The 27,373-nt window shown below is 42.6% G+C and overlaps 2 protein-coding genes across 19 annotated transcripts in view; one reads left to right on the plus strand and one right to left on the minus strand.

Moving 5' to 3' along the window:
- Positions 1 to 27,148, plus strand: part of ZNF12 (zinc finger protein 12) — a 44,079-nt gene extending 16,931 nt beyond the window's left edge. For 2 of the 18 annotated variants that reach the window (XM_072836909.1, XM_072836914.1), the window contains exons 4-5: positions 13,987 to 14,089; positions 24,554 to 24,856. In XM_072836909.1, coding sequence (XP_072693010.1) covers positions 13,987 to 14,060 — 74 coding nt within the window. In that variant the 3' untranslated portion in view covers positions 14,061 to 14,089; positions 24,554 to 24,856. Of the gene's footprint in view, positions 1 to 285; positions 5,362 to 13,986; positions 14,096 to 14,517; positions 15,717 to 24,553; positions 24,857 to 26,187 lie in introns of those variants that run through there. The other 16 variants (XM_072836907.1, XM_072836911.1, XM_072836917.1 and 13 more) reach the window with 12 other exon arrangements.
- LOC140638855 (uncharacterized) lies at positions 4,813 to 27,332 on the minus strand. Its single transcript, XM_072836902.1, is given in 6 exon segments — positions 4,813 to 8,145; positions 8,148 to 10,781; positions 12,903 to 12,998; positions 13,267 to 13,408; positions 26,511 to 26,655; positions 27,039 to 27,332. Coding segments are annotated over 4 exon segments (2,964 nt in total). The 5' UTR covers positions 13,301 to 13,408; positions 26,511 to 26,655; positions 27,039 to 27,332; the 3' UTR covers positions 4,813 to 7,945.
- Between the last annotated feature and the right edge of the window lie 41 nt (positions 27,333 to 27,373).

Here is a 27,373-nt window from a genome sequence, read left to right on the forward strand (position 1 = left end):
AGAATACATGAGGATATCCAGCGAAGTAGCAAAAAAAAGGGCAGGGCTTAAAAAAAAAAAAAAAAAAGGGCAGGGCTTAGAATCCTCCATCATTAGAAATAGGCAAGTTAAACCAGTAAAGTACCCCTTACACTGCTCAGAGTGGCAGAAACAATAGTGACATGAACGGTAATTGGTAATATCTGTATACTGTAGAAGTGCGTAAACTGGCCTGGAAATACCTTTTAAAATTCACATGTGTGCCTTCCCACACAGTGGCCCTACTAATACACTTTTCTGTCCCAGAGGTACTCTGTACACACGTGGATGTATATACAGAATGATTTTGTCAACAAGGTTTTCGAGATAGCCTAGGTCACAGGAAGAGGTAAGTAAAACACGGATCAAGAAGTAGAGTGCTATCCAGCAGTTAGGAGTATATGCCATATCTGGAGGTAGCACATTTGATAAAAGATAGACAATTTTTAAAAATGGAGTGAGATTTCCTTACACAGGCTGCTGTGGAATGTGCTCAAGGTCATACAGACTAGTGTGAATGGAAAGAGAATAGAATCAGGGTTTGGAATGAAGAATCAGGTAAAGAATGGTTTCCATGCAGAAGCCAATATTGAAAATCAATGTTTTAAATTGAATGTTATGATGAACACTATTCTCCAAGACTCCAGAAACATTAAAACACACAAAAATTAAAGGACCAGAGAAATAAAAATCCTCAGTGTTTTATGCTGTTAAGTTTCAGCCAGAGTTTCGCAGCCTAGGTGCCTAAATGATGTCTGTGTCCTTTTTAGCAACTTCACCCCAAGGCAACTTCCAGTAAAATGGTCGTAGTTGCTCCATTTGTTGGTCATTCTGTACTTTAATTTAAAACATCCTTTTAAACATTCTTCCTGGGATGAGGGAGTGCCCACCCTGAAGTTATCTGCATCACATCATAGGACTCGTTTAGTGGGACAACCTGCACTGCTCAGGACTCCACAGTGTCCACCTTCCTTCCCTCTGTGAGAGATCCCCCTTACGTCTAGTTTCAGCCAGGCACACCACTGCAGATCTGATTTCCCAGCATCAGCTAGCTGAGGCCAGGGACTGAATTTAGGTCGAGGGGGTGTGAGTGGGGTAATTTGTCATCTTCTGAGTCCTAAAAGAGAACTGTCATTTCCCACTGCCTTGTACTCCCTTCCTTGGCTGTGACAGAACCATGGTGCTGAGCCACCTTCTACCCTGAGAACAAGGAGAACACCTGAGGGCAGGATTTGGCTGACATGCCAGGTGAGAACACTTCAGGCTTTTGGGAACAGCCCTGCCTCTGTAGTGAATGTACCTGTCCCAATAAACCTTTATGGGACACAAAGTTCAATTTCATTGAATTTCACATCACATAAAATATTATTTTGATCTATTATTGTGATTATTACATTACTTACAAATGTAAAACCCATTCTTGGTTTACAGGCTGTGCCAAAGAGGCAGCACTCCAAATGTGACCCATGAATTCTCTGTACCTTAGTGACTCCTCTCTAGGAAATGGGAAAGTACCAAGATTAAGAGGACTCTATTCTCTGGAGAACAACCTGGAATGGGGCTATCCTACCTCCCTGGACCACCTGTTAGTTTGGGATTGTATGTGAGATAGCAATTGTCTATCTTGGCAGCTAATCCAACACTAATACAGAATTAGCCAACAAAAATGAACTACCGTCACTTCTAAACTGTGACAGATGTGTTCCTCTCAAACCTAGTGGTACATACACGGCTAGAAGAAAGTCATGGGAAGAAAGCAGAGTTAAGGGCGGCCCACTCAAAACCTTTATAATACAATTCTAGCAGAATCAGCAGTAATCCTAATAAAATATGCCGTATTTTTATCTTGAGAAAAATGCGTGCTCAGATCTTTATTTCTAAATATTACTCTTCACCAAATGGAACCAAAGCTCTTTAACCAAGGCTGATCAGGAAACTAAAAGCATAGAACATTTACTTGTAAAAGGGAAGTACTCAAGAATTGATGGGTGTGGCAGACAAGGGAAATGGAGGGCTCTATCCTCCCACCCTGCAGGAACAACTAATGAGCTGGCAACCTCTGCCAAACTCTGGAATCTAGTCCAAAACTCAAAACCACTAGGGGAGACTTGATGAGAGGGGGGCAGCTGTGCAGCCAGAGCTGGGACTTTAAATGGCCCACCTGCCATCCCCCACACCTCCAATCAGCTGCCACATGGTAATAGCCTGCGGTCCCAAGTCCTGAGGCCAGGGGGTGAGTTACAGACCTCAAACAGTTTCAGGGTGGGTTTCACCTGCTGGACCACCATCTGTAGGAGGGCTGCATGGGCTTTCCCATGTTTCCTGGACTCAGTCACAGGTCTGGGCAGCTTCCCAGATGGTTTGTGCTGCAAGCATGGAAAGGCACAAATCCTGGCTGTAGCAAGCTGGGGCAAGGAATGACCATCCTTGGTCATTTTTTCCTCTCTTTTTCTTCCCCCTCCTATCTCTTTTTTTAAATACTTTTTTCAGCTCCAGCTGGCAAAACACACCTAACCCTTGGGTTGATGGAACAAAATTTAGTGGCTGCACAATACATAACTACTGAAACAAAAAAGTCAAAAAGCACATAAAAAGAACCGACAAAACAACAAAAACTCTGGGAGAGGGTGAGAATCTGGTTTCCAGAGTTGCCACATTATAACATTAAACAGTATAGGTTTCAGCAAATAATAAGAGATGTAAAGGAACTAGAAGGTCTGCTCCTGTCACAGGAAAGAGAACCCGACCTCTGTCGCCACGAATCCCTCGTCTCTGGTCACTGGGGATTGGTCCCAGCCAGCTAGGTCAGGAGTGTGCCACTCTTGGTGGGTGATGATTGGGTCTAAACGCAAAATCCCAGAGGCTTTGGAGAGGAGCCTGGTAAGTCCACTCTGGAGACTATCTCTAAGAACTAATGTGGGAAAAGCCAAGAAAGATTTAAAAAATAGAATGAAGAGACATGTGCTTTTCAATACATGGAAAAACATAGTAAAGCAACAGTAATTGAAAACATCTTGTTCAGCATGATTAGAAAATAAGGGGGGATCTGGGTGGCTCAGTGGTTGAGCATCTGCTTTTGGCTCAGGTTGAGATCCTGGGGTCTGGGGATCAAATCCCACATCAAGCTTCCTGCATGGAGCCTGCTTCTCCCTCGGCCTATGTCTCCGCCTCTTTGTGTCTCTCATGAATAAATAAATAAATAAAATATTTACTTAAAAAATCCTATAGGGGTCCCCAGGGGGGTATCTTTTAAAAAAGAAAAAGAAAATAAGTCAGTAAAACAGAAAACATACCTAGAATCAGTATTTCCAAGCTGCGAGTCAGGACTGCCTGCAAACAGGAGAAAACCCAAGATAACCAAGCTGCTGGCAGCCCTGCCATTCAAACCAGCAACCGTTGGGCTACGTGTCTACCAAAAGCCCTAGGAGGAGCTCCCCTGGACCCCCACTGGCCTCAGATTAAGTGTCCATCCCAGGAACAGCTAAACTGGGCCCAAAGGGTGGGTCCTGTGACTGGCCCACCAGGGAATGTGCCAGCTCTGTAGTATCAGCTTCCCTTTCTGGAAGAATGTGGAGACGAGCACTAAACAGACAAAAAGGAAAGCAAATGATAATTTAGTCTGTGATAAAGATAGTATTTCAAGTCGGGGACAAAAAGATTAATTCAGTGGAGTAAGGACAACTAACACTTCGTTAAAATAAAAATCAGTCACATCAAGAAAAAAGTGGGAAAAGATCAATGATTCCATTTTTAAAACTCAACTCCTATTGGGATGCCTGGGTGGGTCAGCAGTTGAGCATCTGCCTTTGGCTCAGGGCATGATCCTGGGGTCTGAGATCGAGTCCCACATCGGGCTTCTTGCAGGGAGTCTGCTTCTCCCTCTGCCTATGTCTCTGCTTTTCTCTCTGTGTCTCTCATGAATAACTAAATCTTCTTTTAAAAAAGTCATCTCACATAAAGAATAATACTTAACTGGGTTGTAAAAAGAAATTTCCTGTGCCCTGCTTCTTTCAAACCAGAAATAACATGATTTCATCATGGCATGGAAATTCACAGGGCAGAAAGCAGTCACTGAATCATTTTCTCAAATCATTCTTGCTCCCAAATTCCTGTATCTAACACTTCCAAATTACAGAATTAAAAAATAATGCATACCTCTGTATACATTAGGATGCCTCATAGCTCCAAGTAATCAAAAAACCTCAACTCCAACAGGCGTAAACTAAAAAAGCTAATAATGACCTCAGTCTTCCTGGTACACAGCAGCTTCTGAGCTGGAGAATCCACCAATTAGTGTCCCTGCTCGTGGTCCTGCCCTCCCTCAGCTCACTATCCTGTCAGCCCTGAGTCACAAGATGCAATCAATGGGGATCCAGATGGACAATGCCATTCTGTTCCTGATTCTTTATTGATGACAAAACCTTCCCCCCAAACCACCTGCATACTTCAGTTTCTGGTCCTTCTTCCAGTCCCAAACACCTCGTGGTTAGGGAAGATAAGCAGGCCACATCAAGGAGGAAGGGGATGGGAGCTGCCAACCCGCTATAAGCAACCTGTCTGCAGCAGGAAGCAAGGATCAGGGCAGTCTCTGACAATGTGCCTGTGCACATGGCCGCTGGATTCCTCACACGCGGCCTGCACCACGTGCCTCTGCACCCTCACCAATCCCAACGGGAGTTGGAAAGAGAAGGGTGTTTTCTGTACACAACTCTATTTTAAGCGCTTGCTAACAGCTAGATCCTGCTTCTGCACTTTATGAATGTGTGTTCATTAAACCAGGCAAGCCCAAGACACTTTTTTTTAAGGCATTTGGCTTTATTGAAGAGCAGATCAGTAACAACAGTCATCACTATTTATTCCCAAAAAACGCAGAGAATAGGTGAGGTGCTTTTGTTGAACAGTTGTCAGAGCTGTTAGGAAAGAGTGAATACCCATGTGCTGACAACCGTGCTCAACACTTGCTCAAATTTTGTTTTCCTATTTTTTTGCTTCATTTAATTGTGTACACGTTCTTTTCCCAAACCACTTCACAGCTGCAGATGTGACAGTTCACCTGTTCTGCGCAGTGTCCTAGAAACTCACATTCATAACCATTATCACACTGAAGACAATTACTCTAATTCCCTAATATTTTCCAATACCCATTCCACATTTAAATTCCTCCAAATAGGGATCCCTGGGTGGCGCAGTGGTTTAGTGCCTGCCTTTGGCCCAGGGCGCAATCCTGGAGACCCGGGATCGAGTCCCACGTTGGGCTCCCGGTGCAGGGAGCCTGCTTCTCCCTCTGCCTGTGTCTCTGCCTCTCTCTCTCTCTCTCTCTCTCTCTCTCTCTCTCTCTCTCTCTGTGACTATCATAAATAAAAAAATAAAATAAATTCCTCCAAATGCCTCCAAAGTACCTACATGGTGTCTTTCTGAGCTGGATGTTTTTTGGATCCAATCAAGGATCATGCACTGCATCTGATTATGTCTTGTTAATATCAGGATTGAAAGAGTCCCGCTGGCCTTTTCCCTCTTTTTAAAATGACACTAATTGGGCAGCCCTGGGTGGCTCAGCGGTTTAGCGCCCCCTTCAGCCCAGGGCATGATCCTGGAGATCCGGGATCGAGAACCATGTCAGACTCCCTGCTTGGAGGCTGCTTCTCCCTCTGCCTTTCTCTCTCTCTCTCTCTCTCATGAATAAATAAATAAAATCTTTAAAAAAAAATGACACTATCTTCTGAAGAGACCAGGCCAACTGTCTTGGTGGATGCCCCACATTCTGGATTTGATTGTTTTCTCCACTGAAGTTGTTCCCCTCTTCCTCTCTTGTATTTTCTGGCAAGAGCATGCTACAGTGCAACGCATAGACCTCACGCAAGAGGCACACGATGTCACCACGGTTGAGACTGCTGCATTTTATCACTGGTGAAAGTGGGGCAGTCATTCCATTGTGAAGGTGTACATTTTCCAGGGTCAGTGAGGGAGATATCTGTGGGAGAGTCTCTGGCATTGCACAAATACTGTTTCCTTTGCATCTAATGATCCTGGCATCCACTGACGATCTTTGCCTAGATGTCCTAGGGGTTAGCAATTTTTAAAATTCTAACATTCCTTATACATTTATTAGCTGACACTTCTATAACAGTCAGCCTTCCCGAAACTGCTCCTACTAAAAAGGCAGGGTGAAAATTCTTTCCTTCTAATTACAGAATAAGAAGCTTGTGTTAAGATTCGCCTCCAACAGCAGAAATAAGCCCAAGCCCCTTTCTCTTTTTCTGCATTGATGTGGACACATTTTTTAAAAATTCAAATGTTGAGCCAATTACAGTAGGTCTGTCTGACCATCAGAGTATCAAATTTGGCCAGGGAGAAACCCCCCAAGATAGCTTCTGGGACCTTTGACCCTTAATCTTTGAGTACGTCTTGCTTTTTTGACACAAGAGGTCCCAGCCTCACCCTGGATACTTCAGAACCCAGAGCTAGAGGCAGCTGTTTTTCCAAGGACTCCTGGTTCCTCGAGGGACATGTTGGTGCCAAATCTCATCTACAAGGGGTGCAACTGCTTCCAGACCCTCAGTGGACAGAGCTAAGACATATATACACTTTTAAAAATGACTGATACTTTCAGTTCATGTATCTTATTATGCAGAGTTTTATGTAAGTTCTTTCATTTTTATGGTCATATCTTCTCTTAAGATGGAAGTTTGGTTCCTGGTTAACTTTAACAGTTTATTTTGCTTTATCTTACAATATACACAAACTAGATCCAAAGTAACACCAGTATTACTAACAAAAAATTAATGAGTGGTGTTCATAATTTTTTGCAGATCTTTGTTCTTAAACATACCCTGTTAAGGACATATAGTCATAATTCTGTGTTCAAAAGTTTCTCTTAACAATTATTTTCTCTGTTTAGCTACCAATTTGATACAAAGTTGATGTGTTTTCAATTTCAGAATGCCTTTATTTTTCTATCTTGGAACAAATAAATAATTTACATTTGTTCAAAAGTCAAACTTTCATTAAAAGGTATGTCCAAAGAAATCTTGCTTCCATCCCTGACTCCACCATGTTCACTCCTGCCTCCATAGGAACTCATTTTTATTAGTTTGTAGTTTATCCTTCTAGTATTTCTCTTTACAAAAAATAAGCAATTGTGGGTATGTGTATATTACTTCCTCTCAACTCTTACATAGAAAGTAGCATGCCCTACGGTGGTGTGTATTTTGCCTTTCTTCTTAAAAGTATGTTGGGATATAGTATTTCAATTTGTCAAACATGTCACTCATAATGCATACGGTACTACACACATACAAACATACACTGGGGGCATTTAATGTGAAATCTGTCATGATAATTATTAAGCTATGGGAAGATACTTCCTATGGACACCCATTTCAATACCCGCTATGTAAGGCAAACGTACATGACATATGTATGCTATGTACAACATACCAAAGCCTTGATTACTCAGGTGTACCTGAGGCATCTGGTGCTGTCAAGTAGCCACTGCCACCATACTCTTCCAAGGGCCTCATATTCCCACAATAAGCATCATTAGCATCAGACACATCTTATGCCAATTTTCAAAATCTGGTACCACATCAGAATCATGACTTCTAGTGTTACATTATTTCTAGAGAAAACAATATATCCACAATTCCCAAACTGATAGATTTCCCCTCAATATTAATACTTTTCTTATAGAGTGATCTTTTTCCCTCAACACCGTTCATGCATGTAAAACCTTTATTTAGTTCCACTCCAGTATCAATTACCTGATGATCAGTAAGTTGTGACTCTGTAAATCCCTTTATACTTTTGTTGCATTCTTACTAATTTTAGACCTCTGGCTGATTCCTCTGAGACATATATTAGATTCATAGGTAGACACTAACATACAGGACATTCTCAGGGCTCTCTCTCCATGCAAGTTCTCCGATATTTAGTAATGTACCCAATATCCATTCCAGAGAGAGTCCACCAACTCCCACACCATGTGTGTCTTCTGATTCCAATTAAAGACTAAATCCCCACAGTAAGAGATCTCCACCTTATTACAGTCATAAGATTTCTTCCCATGGGTTCTCAAGTTCACAAAACTTGACTTCACGCATGAGGGTTTTCCACATTTCCCGCACCTTAGGGTATCTCTCTTGTGTGAATTACCTGATGTTTTGTGAGAGTCGACTTCTTGCAGAAGGACTTCCCACATTCGTTACATTCATAGGGCTTCTCCCCAGTATGTGTGCGCTGATGAACCATGAGGGTCGACTTCATACAGAAGGATTTCCCACATCGCTTACATTCATAGGGCTTCTCCCCTGTGTGAGTTCTCTGGTGATTAATGAGGTTTGACTTCACATAAAAAGTTTTCCCACATTCCTTACATTCAAAAGGGTTCTTCCCTGTGTGAGTTCTCTGATGTACAGTGAGGTGGGATTTCATACAGAAAGATTTCTCACATTCATTGCATTTATATGGTTTCTCTTCTGTGTGAGTTCTCTGATGTATGGTTAAGGCTGACTTATAACAGAATGATTTCCCACATTTGTTACATTCATGGGGCTTCTCCCCAGTGTGTGTTCTCTGGTGTTCAATGAGGTGGGACTTCTGGAAGAAGGTTTTTTTACATTCCTTACATTCATAGGGTTTCTCCCCTGTGTGTGTGCGCTGATGTTTAGTGAGGTGTGACTTCTGGAAGAAGGTTTTCCCACATTCTTTACATTCATAAGGTTTTTCCCCTGTGTGTATTCTCTGGTGTTGACTGAGGGCTGACTTCATATAGAAGGATTTCCCACATTCATTACATTTATAGGGTTTCTCCCCTGTGTGAGTTCTCTGGTGTACGGTTAAAGTTGACTTATGGCGGAAGGTCTTCTGACATTCATTACATTCATAGGGTTTCTCTTCTGAATGTGTCCTCTGATGATCAGTGAGATTAGACTTCATAGAAAAGGCTTTCCCACATTCACTACATACATGGGGTTTCTTTCCTGTGTGATTTCTCTGGTGAATATTAAGAAGTGACTTCACATAGAATGATTTTTCACACTCATTACATTTAAAGGGTTTCTCTCCAGTGTGAGTTCTCTGGTGTATGATCAGGGTGGATTTCATATGGAAGGCCTTCCCACATTCATTACATTCATGTGGTTTCTCCCCTGTGTGAGTTTTCTGATGTTTAGTGAGGGCTGATTTTTTATAGAAGGACTTCTCACATTCATTGCATCCATAGGGTTTCTCCCCCGTGTGAGTTCTCTGATGTACTATTAGGATCGAACTCATAGAGAAGGCTTTGCCACACTCATTACATTCATAAGGTTTCAAACCAGTGTGAATTTTCTGATGTTTAGTAAGGTTTGACTTCACACAGAAGGTTTTCCCACATTCATTACAGTCATAGGGTTTTTTCCCAGTGTGAGATACTTGATGGATAATTAGGGCTGACTTATAGCAGAAGGATTTCCCACAATCAGTGCATTTATAGGGTTTCTCTTCTGTATGCTTCCCCTGATGTACATGCAGGGCTGACTTATAGTAGAAAGACTTCCCGCACTCATTACATCCATAGGGTCTCTCCCCTGTGTGTGTTCTCTGATGGTCAGCAAACTGTGACTTCTGTAAGAAAGTTTTTCCACACTCATTACATTTGAAAGGTTTCTCCCCTGTATGTGTTTTCTGATGTTTAGTTAAGTTCGATTTTACACAGAAGGATTTCCCACATTCCTTACATTCATATGGTTTCTCCCCTGTGTGAGTCCTCTGATGATGATTGAAGTTTGATTTTGCATAGAAAGATTTCCCACACTCAGTACATTGATAGGGCTTCTCTCCTGTGTGAATTCTCTGATGGACTTTGAGGGCTGAGCTATGACGAAAAGACTTCTTGCATTCATTACACACATAAAGCTTCCCTTCTGACCATGCCCTCTGTTGATCAGAAAGAGCTGACTGCACAGGGGCTTCACTGCATTCACTGGGTTTCTCTCCTGCATGAGATCTTGAAGGGTCTGTGGGTTGTGATTTCTGAAGGGTTTTTACAGATTTATTACTTCCACAGGGTTTCTCTCTTGTGTGTGTCTTCTGATGCTGAGTCAGTTGGGACTCCTGGTAAAAAGATTTCCTGCAGTAACTACATTCAAAGGTTTTCTCTCCTCTGTGAGTTTCAGAAGGTGGAGTGAGATGGGACTTATTCTCATTTTCATTAGATTCCAAATTAACTGTCTGATGTTTTAAGAGGGTTGACTTCAGGCACTCAGTGACCTCACAATGATTCTTACTTGTGTGAACTTCCTGAAGAACTTCCAGGGATGACTCATCACTGGTATTTCCCCCCAGTTCCTTATAATCACAGGATTTGTCTTCTGTTTGAGTCCTTGGAGGTGTAACGATGGCTGCCTTATTACGGGAGGTTTCTCTACATTCATCGCGTTCAAAAAGTGGTCCCAAAGTCTGAATTTTCTGTTGCTCAGTACGGTCCTTATTACAGCTTGGGGATTTCTCATCTTGGTTATATTCATCAGGTTTCTTTCCAGTGTGAGTGTCTCCTTGGTTATTATCAGAAAGCAACCTCCCACATGTATTAATTTCATGAGAGTTCTTACTTGAATAATTTTTATCACTAATAATTGATTCTGAAACATTTTTCAAACTTTTTCCACGTGAGTCATCCTGATGGGGTATTTCTCTGAAAACATTATCTTTCTTCTTAGTCAGTGACTTTTTGTTGATGAGTAAAACTCGCCACAAATGTTCATTTTGGTCTTCCTCACTCCTGTCTGTAAGGTCATAAGTTATAAGGTCATAAGTAAGAAAAATGAAGTGTACTTTAAAAATGTTAATACATTTCCTATGATTACTAAGACCAAGATAACTAAAATGTCTATCACCTTACTTAGTTAACAAAGGTAAATTGTGTGTGGTTACAAAGATCAACATCTACTGTCAACAACTTTCCACTGTGCTTACTGTACTATTAGCTATAGACCCTTTGCTGTGCATCACATCCCCAGAACTTGAAGTCATGTTTAAGACAAAAAAAAAAAAAAAAAAATCAAGCTGATCTCAGACATCTGTAATAGAATTCAGTGCTAAAAGCACTGGAGAAAGAATTACAAATCCTTAAGGACTAGAAGTAAATCTCAGTAATTTTATATGTAGACAAAATGGCACTCAGATGAAGTAACACCAGTGAGTCTGAGTATCCAAAAATGCAGGGAAATATTGTTTTTATGAATTCTTAAAGAAACTACTAGCAAATGAACTTCAGTCAAGAAATGGTAAAATGTAATACAGAATGTAGTACTGTTTTTGAAGACTGATTTGTTTAACAAACCTACCAGACTGGCTATCAGAATAGACTGGCTATCAAAATAGAATTAAAATATAAAGGACTTCAGATTTTAGAACTATTAGATGTTAAATTTTAAACTTCCTCCAAATCACTCCTCCCCAATCTCCCATCTCAGTAAACACCACCTACCCTCATTATCATGTTGTTCCGATTAAACCCTTGCAAACTCCCTCTCTCACAGGCCACGTCTGACTCAGCCGCAAATCCTCCTCTCTGCATAATGCAGGCCAACCTCCTCACCTGCACCAGCTTGTAACTCTAAGTCCCCATCATTTCTTATCTGAACCACTGCAAACATGTCTGCTCCGCTGAGAGCTGAAACCATCCACACCCACACAGCCTACTCACTATCTATGTTAACTTGATTAGTATTCTGTTTTCATAACAAGAATTTACTACTCCAGGAAACCTGCCCAGGAAACTAAAAGTTGCAAGTAAGTTTACTGTTCAGTTCAGAATCTTCCCCAAAAATCTTTTAAATTACTTGTTCAACTTTCCAGTAAATAATAAACTTATTCTCCAGGACTCTTCAATCCTTGTTGTGTCCATACATCCTAAACTATTAGGTTATGGTCCTTACTCAATAGTTCTCAAGCTCCTGTGTTACAAATATACCTGAAACCATGCCCTCAAATCCTATAAATAACCTGACTTTGTTCACTTTCCTCCAAGGTAGTATGAGACTGTCAGTGTGAGCAATCAATTCAAATCTGCCATATCAGCAGGTGATTCTGGTGGTCCTCTGGGGGAGCCAGCTCTGTATCCTGTCTCTGCTTCTACCTTCATCAACTACCTTCATGCCCATCTCTGATTTTCTTTGGACGGTAGCCAGAGAAATTCTTTTAAAACATTCTTCTGTGGAAATCCATGAACAGTTGTCCGCCTCACCTAAAGCAAAATCAAAGTCCTTACCTTGCTCTGTAGGATATTAGAGGGCAAGATATAGGGGCTCTGGCTATGTCCCTGAAGTCATCTCCTATCAACGTTCCTCTCAAATGCATCCCTATAGCCATAATGGCCCACTGCTATTTCAGCAAACACCTGCCACAAGAGCATGGCCCAGCTATTCCTTCTGTCTGGAACCCCCAGAATCCTGCTTCCTGCTCTAATGCACACTCCATCAAAAATGCATTCTCTGACCACCTTTTAAAAGAGTACACCCCACTCTCTCTCCTTTTAGCCTGCTTTAATTCTCTTCAGGGGTCTTGTCACCATTTGATTAGTAAATTTTCTCATTTTCATCTATGTTATCCTACTAGCTTGTAAGCTCTAGGAGCTCAGGAACATTGTTATGTTCACTGGCATATCTCCAACACCAAGAATACAAGTGGCAAGTAGAAGGCAGAAAATGGCAGCACTGGTATTTGCAAGTAACAGTGTGGGGGCAATTTAGGTGATCGGGAGGCCTGTTAGCTTGCTGTTCAGCCACATCCGAAAGTCTGAGGGACCAAAACTGAACTACAGAGACACACACCAACCTCAAAACCAAGCCATCTGGGACCTGATTTCTGTGGGCTTCTTTCTTCCTCCACAAATACTAACTCACCTTGATCACCCTGGTCTGGGAATTCTCCCTCTGATGGCCACAGGTCTTCTCCTTGCTCCAGCCTGAAGATCACTTCTGGTTTGGTGAGGTGACACCCTGTGAGTGGGATATAGGGTAAAACTTGTGACAAGTGGCATGGATATCAGGGCCCCTGGGGGATGAGGAAGGTGCAGCTGCAGGAGCCACATGATAAAGGTGCTTGTTTGCACCTTTCATCAGGGAGGCAAGAACAATATTGTTTCTGTGCCAAATGGGAACATCTTTGACCCAAGAGATGTACACACAGTATCATTAAACACTCCAAGAGCCCACAAATTCTGGCAGCTACAAAAGAAGAAAAGAAACACATGGTAACACCCCTCACCCACGGAGAGCAGGTGGCTGTAGTTCTCCAGCATCACGTCCCGGTACAGTGTCCTCTGTGTGCCTGTCAGTTGTAGCCACTCATCCCGGGTAAACTCCACAGTCACGTCCCTGAATGTCACGGATCCCTGACCAGCACGTTTCTGTTCAAGCCAAAGAGATCAATATTGGGTGACATGAAACAGACATAAGGGACATAAGTCTTAACATGTTTGAGAGTTTACCATAAAATAGTACAGCCAATTCTATACCTTCCCTTGTTTATACCCTGTAGGATAAAGTGATATGATGGGAAAACCCAGTATTAACTTAATTCAAACAAAAAAACTAAAGTTCCTTCTGTGTTTCTGAAATTGTCCTAGCCTTCCAAGATTAAGCTAAACCAATCCTGTTTTTTGAGACAGAGAGAGAGCACATGTGCACGCATGTGCAAGTGGAAAGAGGAGCAGAGGGCAAAGGAGAGAACCAGACTCTCCACTGAGCACAGAGCCTGACAGGGGGCTTGATCTCAGGCCCCTGAGATCATGACCTGAGCCAAAATCAGAAGTCAGATGCTCAAGTGACTGAGCCACCCAGGTGCCCCAGGAGCTTAAGTCTTAATAAGGAGACAAATCATATTTTGGAACATTATCCTGTAATAAGGTATCATAAGAACTGTGCTAGAGTCATTTACAATTAGTATCAAATAATGGTAGAAGATACGGTTCTTTTGTGTTGTCAGGTTGGGCTTCAGAACATAGCAGGAGATTTTCACTGATGTGGCACCACTACATAAGCAGAGCCAAGGAGCCATGAGAAGCACTCAGAAGTGTGACAGGAGAATGGTATGTAGGACTGTAAGAAGATAAAGATCTGTACAGGTGTCCAAAGAGACATTACAGAACAAGTCTGGGTTTATTCCTATACTTTAATGACTCCAAAATAGTTCACCCCATCCTAGAGATAAGTTTTGGGTACCTCCAATTTATTTATTTATTTTTAAGATTTTATTTATTTATTCATGAGAGACACAGAGAAAAACAGAGAGGCACAGACACTGGCAGAGGGAGAAGCAGGCTCCATGCAGGGAGCCCGACGTGAGACTCAATCCCGGGGCCCCATGATCACACCCTGGGCTGAAGGCAGCACTAAACCACTGAGCCACCCAGGCTGCCCCAATTTACTTATTTCTTGATAGATAATATATACATTCTGCTAATTCACATAATAATGACAAGCTTAATTTATCTTTTTTTTCCCCCCTGGCTAAAAGTTAAGTATAGACAACCTACTGTTTCCTTTACAATGGAGCATCCTGGGCCCTCTGCAGGTGGCAGGGATGACACTGAAGATAATGAGGAGCCAGCGAGGACATGAAAGCAATCAGTGTTACAGCTCTCAAATCAACAACCTAATTTTATAACTTGAGGAATCAGAAAAAGAAGAAATTAAACCCAAACCCAGCCAAAGGAAAGAAATAATAAAAATAGAAATAAATAAAAATAAACAAAAAAGAAAAACAATGGATAAAATGAAAACAAAAGCCAATTTTTTGAAGAGATGAACAAAACAGACAAGCTTTTACTTAAATGGACTAAGGGAAACAAGAAGACTCAAATTACTAAAATCAGAAATGAAAATAAGGACATTTCTACCAGTTCTGTTGAAATAAAAAGGTTTATAAGAGAGTACTATGAACAACTGTATGCCAACAAACTGGATAACCAAGAGGAAATGGACAAAATCCTAGAAACATAAAACCCAGTCAAGACTAAGTCAGAAGGAAAATAGATTATCTGAATAGGTAACTGGTAAGGAGACTGGGTCAGCAACGGGGAATATCCCAACAAACACAAGTCCTAGACCTCACAGTTTCACTGTTTCATTTTACCAAAAATTTAAAGAGGAACTAATACCAACCCATCTCAAACGTTTCCAGAAAATTGAAGGGGACTGAACACTTCCTAACTCATTCTGTGAGGCCAGCATCACTCTGATACCAAAGCCAGGAAAAGACACCGCAAGAAACCTACAGACCATTATCCCTTATGAACACTGAAGCAAAAATCCTCAACAAATACCAGCAAAGCAAATTCAAAAGCATATAAAAAGGACTACATTCCATGACCAAGTGTGGTTTATTCCTGGAATGTGAGGATGGTTCAAAATATGAAAATCAAAAAAAATATGAAAATCAATCAACACAATATACCATACAGTAACAGAATGAAGGGGAAAAAACACAGTAATCTCAACTGATGCAGAAGAAGCATCTGAGAAAATCCAACACCCACCTTCATTATAAAAAGACTCAAGAGGGGATCCCTGGGTGGCGCAGCGGTTTAGCGCCTGCCTTTGACCCAGGGCGCGATCCTGGAGACCCAAGATCAAATCCCACGTCGGGCTCCCAGTGCATGGAGCCTGCTTCTCCCTCTGCCTATGTCTCTGCCTCTCTCTCTCTCTCTCTCTCTCTCTCTATCATAAATAAAAATTAAAAAAAAGAAAAAGACTCAAGAGGGCAGCCCGGGTGGCTCAGCGGTTTAGTGCCGCCGTCAGTCCAGGGTGTGATCCTGGAGACCTGGGATCGAGTTCCACGTCAAGCTTCCTGCATGGAGCCTGCTTCTCCCTCTGCCTGTGTCTCTGCCTCTCTGCCTCTCTGCCTCTCTCTCTCTCTGTCATAAATAAATAAATAAATAAATAAATAAATAAATAAATAAATAAATAAAAATATTAAAAAAAAAAAAGACTCAAGAAAGTAGGAACCCACCGAACATAATGAAAGTAGTACATGAAAAGTTCACAGCAAACACTTACTGGTGGAAGCACAGTTTTTCCTCTAACATTAGGAACAAGACAAGGATGCCCACCTGCACCACTTCTATTCAATCTAGTACTGGAAATTTTAGACAAAGCAATTATGTAAAAAAAAAAAAAAGGTGGGGGAAACAAAGAAAAGAAAAGAAAGGTAACATTCAAATTGGAAAGAAAGGGGGAACCCTGGGTGGCCCAGCAGTTTAGTGCCTGCCTTTGGCCCAGGGCGCGATCCTGGAGACCCGGGATCGAATCCCATGTCGGGCTCCTGGTGCATGGAGCCTGCTTCTCCCTCTGCCTATGTCTCTGCCTCTCTCTGTCTCTCTCTCTCTGTGACTATCATAAATAAATAAAAATTAAAAAAAAAACAAATTGGAAAGAAAGAAGTAAAATTGTATCTACTTGCAAATGGTATGATCTTATATGTAGAAAATCCTAAAGAGTACACACACACACACACACACACACACAAACTACTAGAGCTAATAAGTGAATTCAGCAAAGTAGTGGGAAGCATACAAATCACCACACAGGAAGCAGCTGCATTTCTGTACACTAACAACAATTTGAAAAGGAAATTATAAAAACAATCTCATTTACAAGAGCATCAAAGAGAATAAAATACTTAGGAATTAACAAAGGAGGTGAAAAATTGTACAATGAAAGCCACAGAACACTGCTTAGAGAAATCAGAGACATAGCTAAGTGGGAACACAACCCATATTCATGGATTGGAGAACCTAATATTGTGAAGATGTCAATACTATCCAAAGCCATCTACAGAATCGATGAAATCCTTATCAAAATCCCAGTGATTTTGTTTACAAAAATAGAAAAACTCATTGTAAAATTCACATGGAATCTCAAGAGACCCCAAATACCAAAACCAATCTTGAAAAAGAAATGGAGGACTCACACTCCTGATTACAAAACTCACTACAAAGCTACAGAAATGAAAACAGTGTGGCACAGGTACACAAATAGATAAACCAATGGATAGAGAGCCCAGAATTAAACCCTCACATATGTGGTCAGATAATTAAAAAAAAAAAAAGATTTTATTTATTTATTCATGAGAGGCACACACAGAGAGAGGCAGAGACACAAGCAGAGGGAGAAGCAGGCTCCATGCAGGGAGGCCGATGTGGGACTCCATCCTGGAACTCCAGGATCACGCCCTGGGCCGAAGGCAGGCACTAAACCTCTGAGCCACCCAGGTGTCCCAATTTTTTATAAGCGTGCCAAGACCATTCAATGGGTAAATGACAGCATTTTCAACAAATGGTGCTAGACATATTGGGTATCCACAGGCAAAGCTTCATTCGAAGCTGGACTCCTACATAACACCACATACAAAAATTAACTTAAAGTAGATAAAGACTTAAATGTACTATTTAAAACTGTAAAATTCTTAGAAAAAAACATAAGGCAAAATCTCTATGACACTAGATCTGGCTATAATTTCTTGGATATGGGGATCCCTGGGTGGCGCAGCGGTTTGGCGCCTGCCTTTGGCCCAGGGCGCGATTCTGGAGACCCGGGATCGAATCCCACATCGGGCTCCCGGTGCATGGAGCCTGCTTCTCCCTCTGCCTGTGTCTCTGCCTCTTTCTCTCTCTGTAACTATCATAAATAAATAAAAATTAAAAAAAAAAAAAAATAATTTCTTGGATATGATGCATAGGAAACAAAAGAAAAAAGACAAATTGTGGACTTTCTGAAAATTAAGACTTTTGTGCATCAAAAGACACTATTAACAGAGTAAAATGCAACCCACAGAATGGGACAAAATATTTGCAAATTATATATCTGATAAGGCATTAGCTCCCAGAATACATAGAAGACTCCTTTAAAAAAACACCACTACCACAAAAACGGCAAACATCCAATTCAAAAATAGGCAAAGGGACACTTGGGTGGCTCAGTGGTTGAGCGGGTGGCTCAGTGGTTGAGCATCTGCCTTTGACTCAGGGCGTGATCCTGGGGTCCTGGGATTCAGTCCCACATCAGGCTCCCTGATGATCCTCATCAGGAAGGGAGCCTCCTTCCCCCTCTGCCTATGTCTCTGTCTCTCTCTGTGTCTCTCTCATGAATGAATACATACAAACTTGTTTTGTTTTGTTTTTAAAAAGGGCCAAATATTTGATCAGACATTTTTCCAAAGATACACAAATGGCCAATAAGCACATGAAAATATGTTCGACATCACTGGTAATTAGGGAAATGCAAATTAAAACTACAATGAAATACCACCTCACACCCATTAGGATGGCTACTATAAAACACACACAAACATGCACTCACAAAAAACAAGCGCTGGAGAGAATGTGGAGAAATTGAATCCCTTGCACACTGTTGTTGGGGATGTGGAATGGTACAGCCCTCTATGGAAGGGCATGGTAGTTCTGCAAAAAGTGAAAAACAGAATTACCATGTGACCCAGTAATTCTACTTCTGGGTATATACCCAAAAGAAGTGAAAGCAGGGTCTTGAAGAAATATTTACACCTGTAATTATAGCAGCATTATTCACAATAGCTAAATGTGGAAGCCACCTAAGTGATCATCGACAGATGAATGAATAAACAAATGTGGTATATACATAAAAGAGTTTTATTCAGCCATAGAAAGGAGGGATGTTCTGATACATGCTACACTATAGATGAACCTTCAAGATATCATGTTAAGTGAAATAAGCCAGCCACAAAAGGAAAGATACTGTATGACATAACTTACATTAAAAAATGTCATAGAGACAGAATAGAATGGTGGTTGCTAGGGACAAGAGGAAGGGAGGAATAAAAAGTTATTGTTCAATGGGCACAGAGCTTTAGTTTTATAAGATTAAAAGAGTTATGGGAATGGATGCGGTGATGGTTACACATTATAAATGTATTAATACCACTAAACTGTACTCTTAAAAATAATTAAAATGGAAAAAAGTTTTTAAAAAAATAAAACAAATAAAATGGTAAATTTTATACACTACAATTTAAAAAACTGGGAAAAAACTGCATTAAAGGTAAGAAGGAACCCCTATCAAATGTACATGGAGAGATAGACCATGCTATACTAATCAAAAAAAAGCAGGAAGGACTATAATATCTTCAGATAGAGCAGACTTCAAAGTGAGAGATGCTATCAAGGATAAAGAGAAGCTTTCATAATGATTAAAAGGGTCAATTCTCCAGGAAAAGGTAATAACTTTTTAATGAGTTTAACGGGTTTAACTCTTTAACGTGCCTAACAAAGTGTCAAATAGATGAGGCAAAAACTCAAAGAACTACAAGGAAAAAGAGAGGAATTCACTGTTATAGTTGGTATACTTCACTGGTGAATGGGTTCACTTTGGTGAACTCCAAAGGCATGATCCACAGAAGAACTGATAAGTGGGACTTCATTAAAATTAAAACTTTCTGCTTTGTGAAAGATACTGTCAAGAGAATGCAAAGACAAGCCACAGACTGAGAGAAAATATTTGCAATAAACATATCTGATAAAGAACTTATCCAAAATATACAAAGAACCCTAAAACTTGACAGTAAGAGGGGCCTCTGGCTGGCTCAGTCAGAAGAACATGCAACTCCTGAGCTCATGGCATAGAGATTACTTATAAACAAACTCTAAAAAGCACCCTCAACACTGAGAAAACAAATAACTCAAGATCTTAAGGTACACTTCACCAAAGACACATAGATGGCAAATTAGCATATGACAAGGTACTCCACATCGTATGTCATTAGGGAAATGTAAATTAAAGCAAAATACCACTACACGTTTATTAGGATGAAGCCCTAAATGCAGAACACTGATAACACCAAATGCTGGTCAGGATGCAACAGGAACTCTCATTCAATACTGGTAGGAATGCAAAACGGTACAGCCAGTGTGGAAGCCAGTTTGATGGTTTCTTACAAAACTAAACGAAGTCTTACCATAGAATCCAGCAATCACACTCCTTGGTATTTACCCAATAAAGTTAAAAACTTGTGTCCTCACAAAAACCTGCCAAAACCTGCACATGGACGTTTATTTCAGCTTTATTTACAACTGCCAATACTTCAAAGCAACTAAGATGTCTTTCAGTAAGTGAGTGGATAAATACACTGGGGTCCATCCAGATTGTGGAACATTATTCAGTGCTAAAATGAAATGAGCAGGCAGCCCGGGTGACTCGGGTTTAGCGCCGCCTTCAGCCTGGGGCGTGATCCTGGAGTCCCGGGAACGAGTCCCACGTCAGGCTTCCTGCATGGAGCCTGCTTCTCTCTCTGCATCTCTCATGAATAAATAAATAAAATCTTTATTTTAAAAATAATAAATAAAAATAAATAAAATAAAATAAGCTATCAAGCTACGAAAAGACATGGAGGAATCATAAATGCATACAGTTAAGTAAAAGAAGCTCATCTAAAAAGGCTACATAAAAAAAAATAAAAATAAAAAGGCTACATACTATATGATTCCAACTATGTGACATGGAAAAGGCAAAACTATGAAGACAATACAAATATCAGTGGTTCCCAGGGGGAGGGAGAAGGGAGGGATTAAGGAGGTAAAGCACAAAGGATTTCTAAGCATAGTGAAAACACACTTGACCCCTAAACAATAGGGTTTAAACTGCATGAGTCCACTTATACTCAAGATTTTTAAATACAGTACTATAAATATATTTTCTCTTCCTTAGGATTTTAATGACATTTTCTTTTTCTCTAGCTTACGTTATCTGCAAGGCTTCTAGCCAATAGTAGGCTATTAGTAATTAAGTTTTGGGGGAGTCAAAGTTATATATAAATCTTAGAGCAAGGAATTGGTGCCCCTGTACTCTGTATGATACTGTAATGGTGGATACATGTTATACATTTGTCAAAAATTTACAGAGTGAACACCAAGTGTAAACCCTAACATAAACTATGGACTCTGGGTGATTATATGTCAGGATAGGTTTATCAATTATAACAAATGTACCATTCTGCTGGGAGGAGGTTGATAATAGGGAAGAGTGTGGTTGGAGGGGGGTGGCTGGGGTACATGAGAGATCTCTGTACCTTCTGCTCAATTTTGCTATAAACCTAACGTTGCTCTAACAAAAAACAAGTTCTTAAATAGCAACAACAACAACACTCCACCCTGCATGATCTGAGACAGCATTCAGAGAAGGGAAAGGAAACCCCAGTTCTCCCAGATGGCCCTGCTGGGTGTTCAGGCAGGATGGTTTACCCAGTAAGAGCAGAGTTTGGTTCCCAAAGAAGACAAAGCCTACCGATTGTCTAGTCGCCACAAATATGTGTCAAGCACCTACAAGGGGTGAGGCACAGGGTGAGGAAATTAAAGTATAAAGATGAACACGATGTGCATCTGGACTTTGAAGGGACAAGTCATTTCTGCACAATGGACAAATACAGTTACAGGGACAGCATGGAGTATTATGGAAACACAGAGGAGAAAGGCAATTAATCTAGAGGCAGACAAAGAGAGAGGAGAAGGTTTCCTGGCTCCCCCCAGTGGAGCTCTGAGACTCCGAAAAGGAAATGCAGTAAGGGTCAAAGTCAGCCAGCAGAGCAGGAAAGTGAAAAAAATGCACAGGCAGGTAGTAACCCCACGTGTTTAGGGAGCCATGTCAGAATTGGAATCACCAAAGAGTAACACGACAGGTTTACTTTTAAAATGCCACCTTCTTCACTGAACTATGAATTCCATTAGAAAAGCACCAGGTTTCTACATCATTTCGAGTGGAGTCTGTGGCACACAATTCAGTGTCTGGTACATTGAACAAATGCCCAGTAAGCCAATGTTGAATAAGATGTAAAGAGTATCCAAACCAAAAAAACATTTTTTAATAAAACAGGGGAATAGGAAGTGGTCACACTCTCGACAGCCTTAATTTTATATAGAACTTAGCCTTGGCCCTACAGGTGGTAGGAAGCTACTCAAGGGTCTCCATATTACAATGGCATAATCTGAATAGCATTTCATATTAAAGATTTATTTATTTTTAGAGAGAGAGAAAGAACATGCATCTGGGTGTGGCATAAGGGGCAGAGGAACAGAATCTTCAACCAGACTTCCCACCAAGCGATGCAGAGCTTGATGCAGAGCTTAATCCTACAACCCATGAGATCATGACCTGAGCTGAAATCAAGAGCCGGACCCTCAACTGAGTCACCTCAGGTGCCCCTGAATAACATTTCAGAATAATTATTCAGGAGGACAGACCTAACCTGGGGGAGAAAGAAGCAAGGAGCTGTTCTAACAGTCCAGGGGAGAGAAAATTAAGCTCTGATAAGGGAGGAGGAATTCTGTAGGAAGAACAGGTTTAAGAACTGCTGACATCTTAAAAGTAGTAAAGCTGAGTTACACACAGGATATGGCTAAGGAAGGGAAGGCTGGGATGAATCCCATTCTGGTGCTTCCTTAACTGTGTCCCACAGATGGACCATCATCCAACAGCAAGGGAGGAAGCAGTAAATAACTATTTTAATTTTGGAACTGCAGAAACAAAGGTGCCTCTAGTCACCCGCACATAGAAGGACAAGATGTAAGAGAAGAGCCCAGGCTATAATAATAACATTTGGTACTACCACCACGGAGTGTATAAAATAGAAAGGACTGGCAGGCTTACAGGAGAGAGTGAAGGATGGAAATTTGGGGATAAGCCACGAGAATGGGAAAAAGAGGAGGAAGATGCCATGAGGGAGACAAATCAGAGAAAAAAAGCCAGAAGAACAATGTCACAAAATACCAGAGAAAGAGGCCTTTGTAGAAGGTCAAAGTGGGTTAACTGCCACATGCAGCCAAATGTTCTGGTAAAGTAAGGTCTGGAAAACATCCATTGGCGTCCACTGTAAAGACATTACTGCCAAGCTTTATCAGGACACATTTAGGCAAGTAGTAGGGAAGTGAGGTTTCATCCAGGGAATTAAAATGTGAACAAATAAATAGATACTCAGCACTAAGGGCCAAAAGATGGAAACAATCCCAAGTGTCCATTAACACATGCATGGGGGCACCTGGGTGGCTCAGAGGTTGAGCCTCTGCCTTTGGCTTAGGTCCTGATCCCTGGGATCAAGTCCTACATCAGGCTCCCTATGGGGAGTCTGCATCTCCCTCTGCCTATGTCTCTGCCTCTCTCTGTCTCTCATGAATAAATAAATAAAATCTTTAAAAAAAACCCCACATGAATGGATGAACAAAAGGTCATGCATCTGTACAATGTATCTGAACAATATTCAGACACTGGAAGGAAAGAAGTTCTGATATATGCTACAACATGGATGAACCCTGAAAAATATTAAGTGTAAGATGCCAGACACAAAAGGACAAAGATTGTGTAATTCCACTTATACAAAATATCTAGAATATGGAAATTCATAGAGTCAGAAAGTAGATTTGGTTACCAGTGACTAGGGGGGCTAGGAGTTACTGATTAAGTATTACAGAGATTAAAAAAAAAAAAAGTATTACAGAGATTTGTCTGGGGCTATGAAAGTAGATGTGACAGATGTGCAACATAATGTAATTCATGCCACCAAACTGTATGCTTATGGTTAAATGGTTAAAATGGTGAGATCTGGGAACCCTGGGTGGCCCAGCAGTTTAGTGCCTGCCTTTGGCCCAGGGCGCGATCCTGGAGACCTGGGATCGAATCCCACATCGGGCTCCCGGTGCATGGAGCCTGCTTCTCCCTCTGCCTGTGTCTCTGCCTCTCTCTCTCTCTGTGTGACTATCATAAATAAATAAAAATTTAAAAAAAATTTTAAAGTAAAATAAAATAAAATGGTGAATTCTGTTATATATATTTTATCATAATAAAAGAAATGCGGGGGCACCTGGGTGGCTCAGTCAGTTAAGCGTCTGCCTTCAGCTCAGATCATGATCTCAGGGTCCTGGGATCCAGCCTCATGTTGTGCTCCCTGCTCAGTGAGGAGCCTGCTTCTCCCTCCCCCGCCAAGTAAATAAATAAAATCTTTTTTAAAAAGTAAAAGAAATGTGAATGGATAGTGCATAAGCATTTACCAAACACTCTAAGTTTGAACAACCTGCTTTCCAACTCTTTAAGGAGTTAAGAAAAAGCCATCCATTTCTTTCATGCCTCCAGACAGCCTTAGGGTTTTGTCACCAGATCAGAGCGGATGTTCAGAAAGCTCTCCAGAGCCCAGAAGCACTTTGGTCCTAATAAAACCTGAGTTCTGACCTCTACTTCCAGTAAAGAAGGACTACAGGCAGCAGGGGGTCACCATAAGGTTCTTACTACCTGAAGAGCTTCAAAGACATTTTTTTCCAGACTCTAGAGTCACTAAGTCTTTCTGTCCCAGGAGTAACTGGCTGGTTCCTCTTTGTGGTCACTAAAAATCCTGCGTAGGTCAGGAAACTCAAAGGACAAACCTTTGATGACTGTGAGGTCACATGACTTACAGCCACCACTGCAGGCTACACAGGTACCACTCACTCTTCATTTACTCAGAATTAGCTTTTTATCTATTTCTACTTTTCTACTTTAAGATATGAACACACTTACAAGAATCACAAAATCTCCTGGAAAATGAAACAGGGAATGAAGGAAAGAAACAACTCACCTGGGATTTGTTCATTTTCTGTTGTTGTTGAAAGAATGTCAAAACCTGGGGGATCCCTGGGTGGCGCAGCGGTTTAGCGCCTGTCTTTGGCCCAGGGCGCGATCCTGGAGACCCGGGATCGAATCCCACATCGGGCTCTTGGTGCATGGAGCCTGCTCCTCCCTCTGCCTGTGTCTCTGCCTCTCTCTCTCTCTCTCTCTGTGTGACTATCGTAAATAAATAAAAAATTAAAAAAAAAAAAGCCAAAAGAATGTCAAAACCTGGGAAGGCATACCTATAAGACAAGTAAAAAGCAACAGGATAATGAGAGCTGGCTGGCCCTGCAGCACCTTGATTCTTGTACAAACTTCTACACACCAGCTGGGTAATCTCCAATCCTGGAGAAGAGAAGGAAGGTAACATCTGTCCCTTTGTGACTTCTTAAACCTGCAATATTTCCTACTGCTTAGCTATGTCCCTCTCCCACTAACACAGAAACGTTTAAAACAAGACTTTTTTAAAGATTTTGTTTGAGAGAGAGAGCTTGAGGGGTGGGGGGTGGGGGGGGCGGCCGTGAGCAGAGAGGGACAAGCAGACTCTGCACTGAGTGCAGAGCCCAACAAGAGGCTTGATCCTATGACCCCAAGATCATGACCTGAGCAGAAATCAAGAGTCAACCGAGTCACCCAGGTGCCCCTAAAAACAGAACTATTAAGCAAATACCTGCAGGTCAAAATAAGAAATACAATGTCTTCATTAAAACTGATCTTGCAGGGTGCGCCTGGGTGGCTCAGTTGGCTGAGCCATCGACTCTGGGTCCAGCCAGGGTTGTAGGATTGAGCCCCACCACAGGCTCAGCCTGGAGCCTGCTTGGGGTTCTCCTGCTTCCTCTCCCTCTGCATCTCTCCTACTTGCACATGTTCTCTCTTTCTAAATAATTTAAAAAACAAAATAAAACAACTGATGTTGCAGGGGAAAACAAACCTTAAAGGCTATTTTGTGTATCTGATTTACTGACAATAATATTCACCCCTTGAGTCCAAGAATCCTCAAAGCTTTGGAAAAAGGGATAGGTACCTTAAACATAAGTCTTTAAAAAAAAAAACTGTTTCTCAAAAGATCCTTTTTTAAAGATCTTATTTATTTATTCATTAGAGACATAAAGAGACAGAGACACAGGCAGAGAGAGAAGCAGTCTCCATGTGGGGAGGTGGATGCAAGGACTTGATCCCGGGACTCTGGGCAGACCTCAAAGGATCTTTTAAGAGAAAACTTATTTTGGGCAGCCCCAGTGGTCCAGCGGTTTAGTGCCGCCTGCAGCCCAGGGCGTGATCCTGGAGACCCGGGATCCAGTCCCACGTCAGACTCTCTGCATGGAGCCTGCTTCTCCCTCTGCCTGTGTCTCTGCCTCTCTCTCTCTCTCTCTCTCTCTCTGTCTCTCTATGAATAAATAAATAAAAATCTTTAAAAAAGAGGAAACTTATTTTGATGTGATTGTGTGGACAGCACCAAGCCAGGGGTCAGGGACTTCGGCTTCTATTCAAATCTTAGGACTCTTACACGAGTCATTTCCCCTTTCAGGTTCTTTTCCCCTTTTCTGTCAAATGAGACAAAACCAGAAAACCTGGCAAACTCTCCGTGAACTATGACACCTGACCCTGTAAGATCAGGGAGGCACAAGAACACATCTCCAGATGCCTGACCTGGTGACTAGTCGCTGTCAGAGAGCTGCCCACCTTCTGGAAAGAATCAGTGGAGAATGAAAGGAGGAAAGAGTGCCTTCGGGATGGGGTGGAAATAAAAGCTTCCCAGCTGTAGAGCCAAGGAGGTGACATCTGTCACACAGCGGGTCCCCTGCCAGCACCTGGCCCCGGCTCCCTTCTCCCAACTGCAGAGTGACTCACAGCTTCTGGATGTGGTGAAGCCACCAGAGCCGTGGCGTGCCCCCTAGGCTCGCTCTTTCTGCCTCTCTTCTGCAACTCCGAAGAGGGTGGGTTCTCCCGGTGAGATTCCTGTTCCTGAAGCCAGGCTCTTCTTGCCTCAGTGGAGCTGCTTTGTTCCGGGAGAGCCGGGGGGACAAACCCCCTCCAGCTGGAGCCTTCATCGGGGGCCCCAGACCCGCCTCCCTGAGGACACACGGCTGCTCTCAAGGAACCCAAAGCAGGGGCCCGAGGACAAAGGCGGGCTGGCCGCCCAGAAGCGCCCTCAGCCCCCGGACAGCGCAGAGGCGGGTCCCCCGCGCCTGGGGAGGGGGGGGCGGTACACGGCGGAGCGGCCCCGCGGCTCCCGCGCGCCCAGTCGTGCACCAACCCAGGGAAACCCTAAGGAGCCCCAGGAGTCACACGCGCATTTCGGTCATGCGTGCGGGGCCTCGGTGCCGGGCTCTGACGGGTGTAGCGCATGCACGGCACGGCACCGGGTCCCGGTCCTACCTCGGCGACCCCCCCGCCGGGGGCGGCCGGCGCGCGGTCCTCCGGGCCGCAGTCGGGCCCCCTCGGCACCTACGAGGATGGAGACTCCCGCGGCGAGCGCAGCCTCCCTTCCTGCGCGTGCGCTCGGGCCCCCCCGAGGCGCCCTTATTCCGGGTGGATACTGCCCCCGCCGGGAGGGGGCGACCGCAGCGGGCTGGGGTCTGCTGCCCCCCTTCCCACGCCCCGCGCCGCAGCCCCAGGCCGCCAGCGCGGACCTCGGCCAGGTCCTCTGGGACACACTGCCCGCCCTCGCGCGACCGCACCCGCACCCGCACCCGCACCGCCCCTGGGCAGGC

This window comes from Canis lupus, chromosome 8 (genome assembly GCF_048164855.1).
Source record: "Canis lupus baileyi chromosome 8, mCanLup2.hap1, whole genome shotgun sequence".
Lineage (NCBI taxonomy): Eukaryota > Metazoa > Chordata > Mammalia > Carnivora > Canidae > Canis > Canis lupus.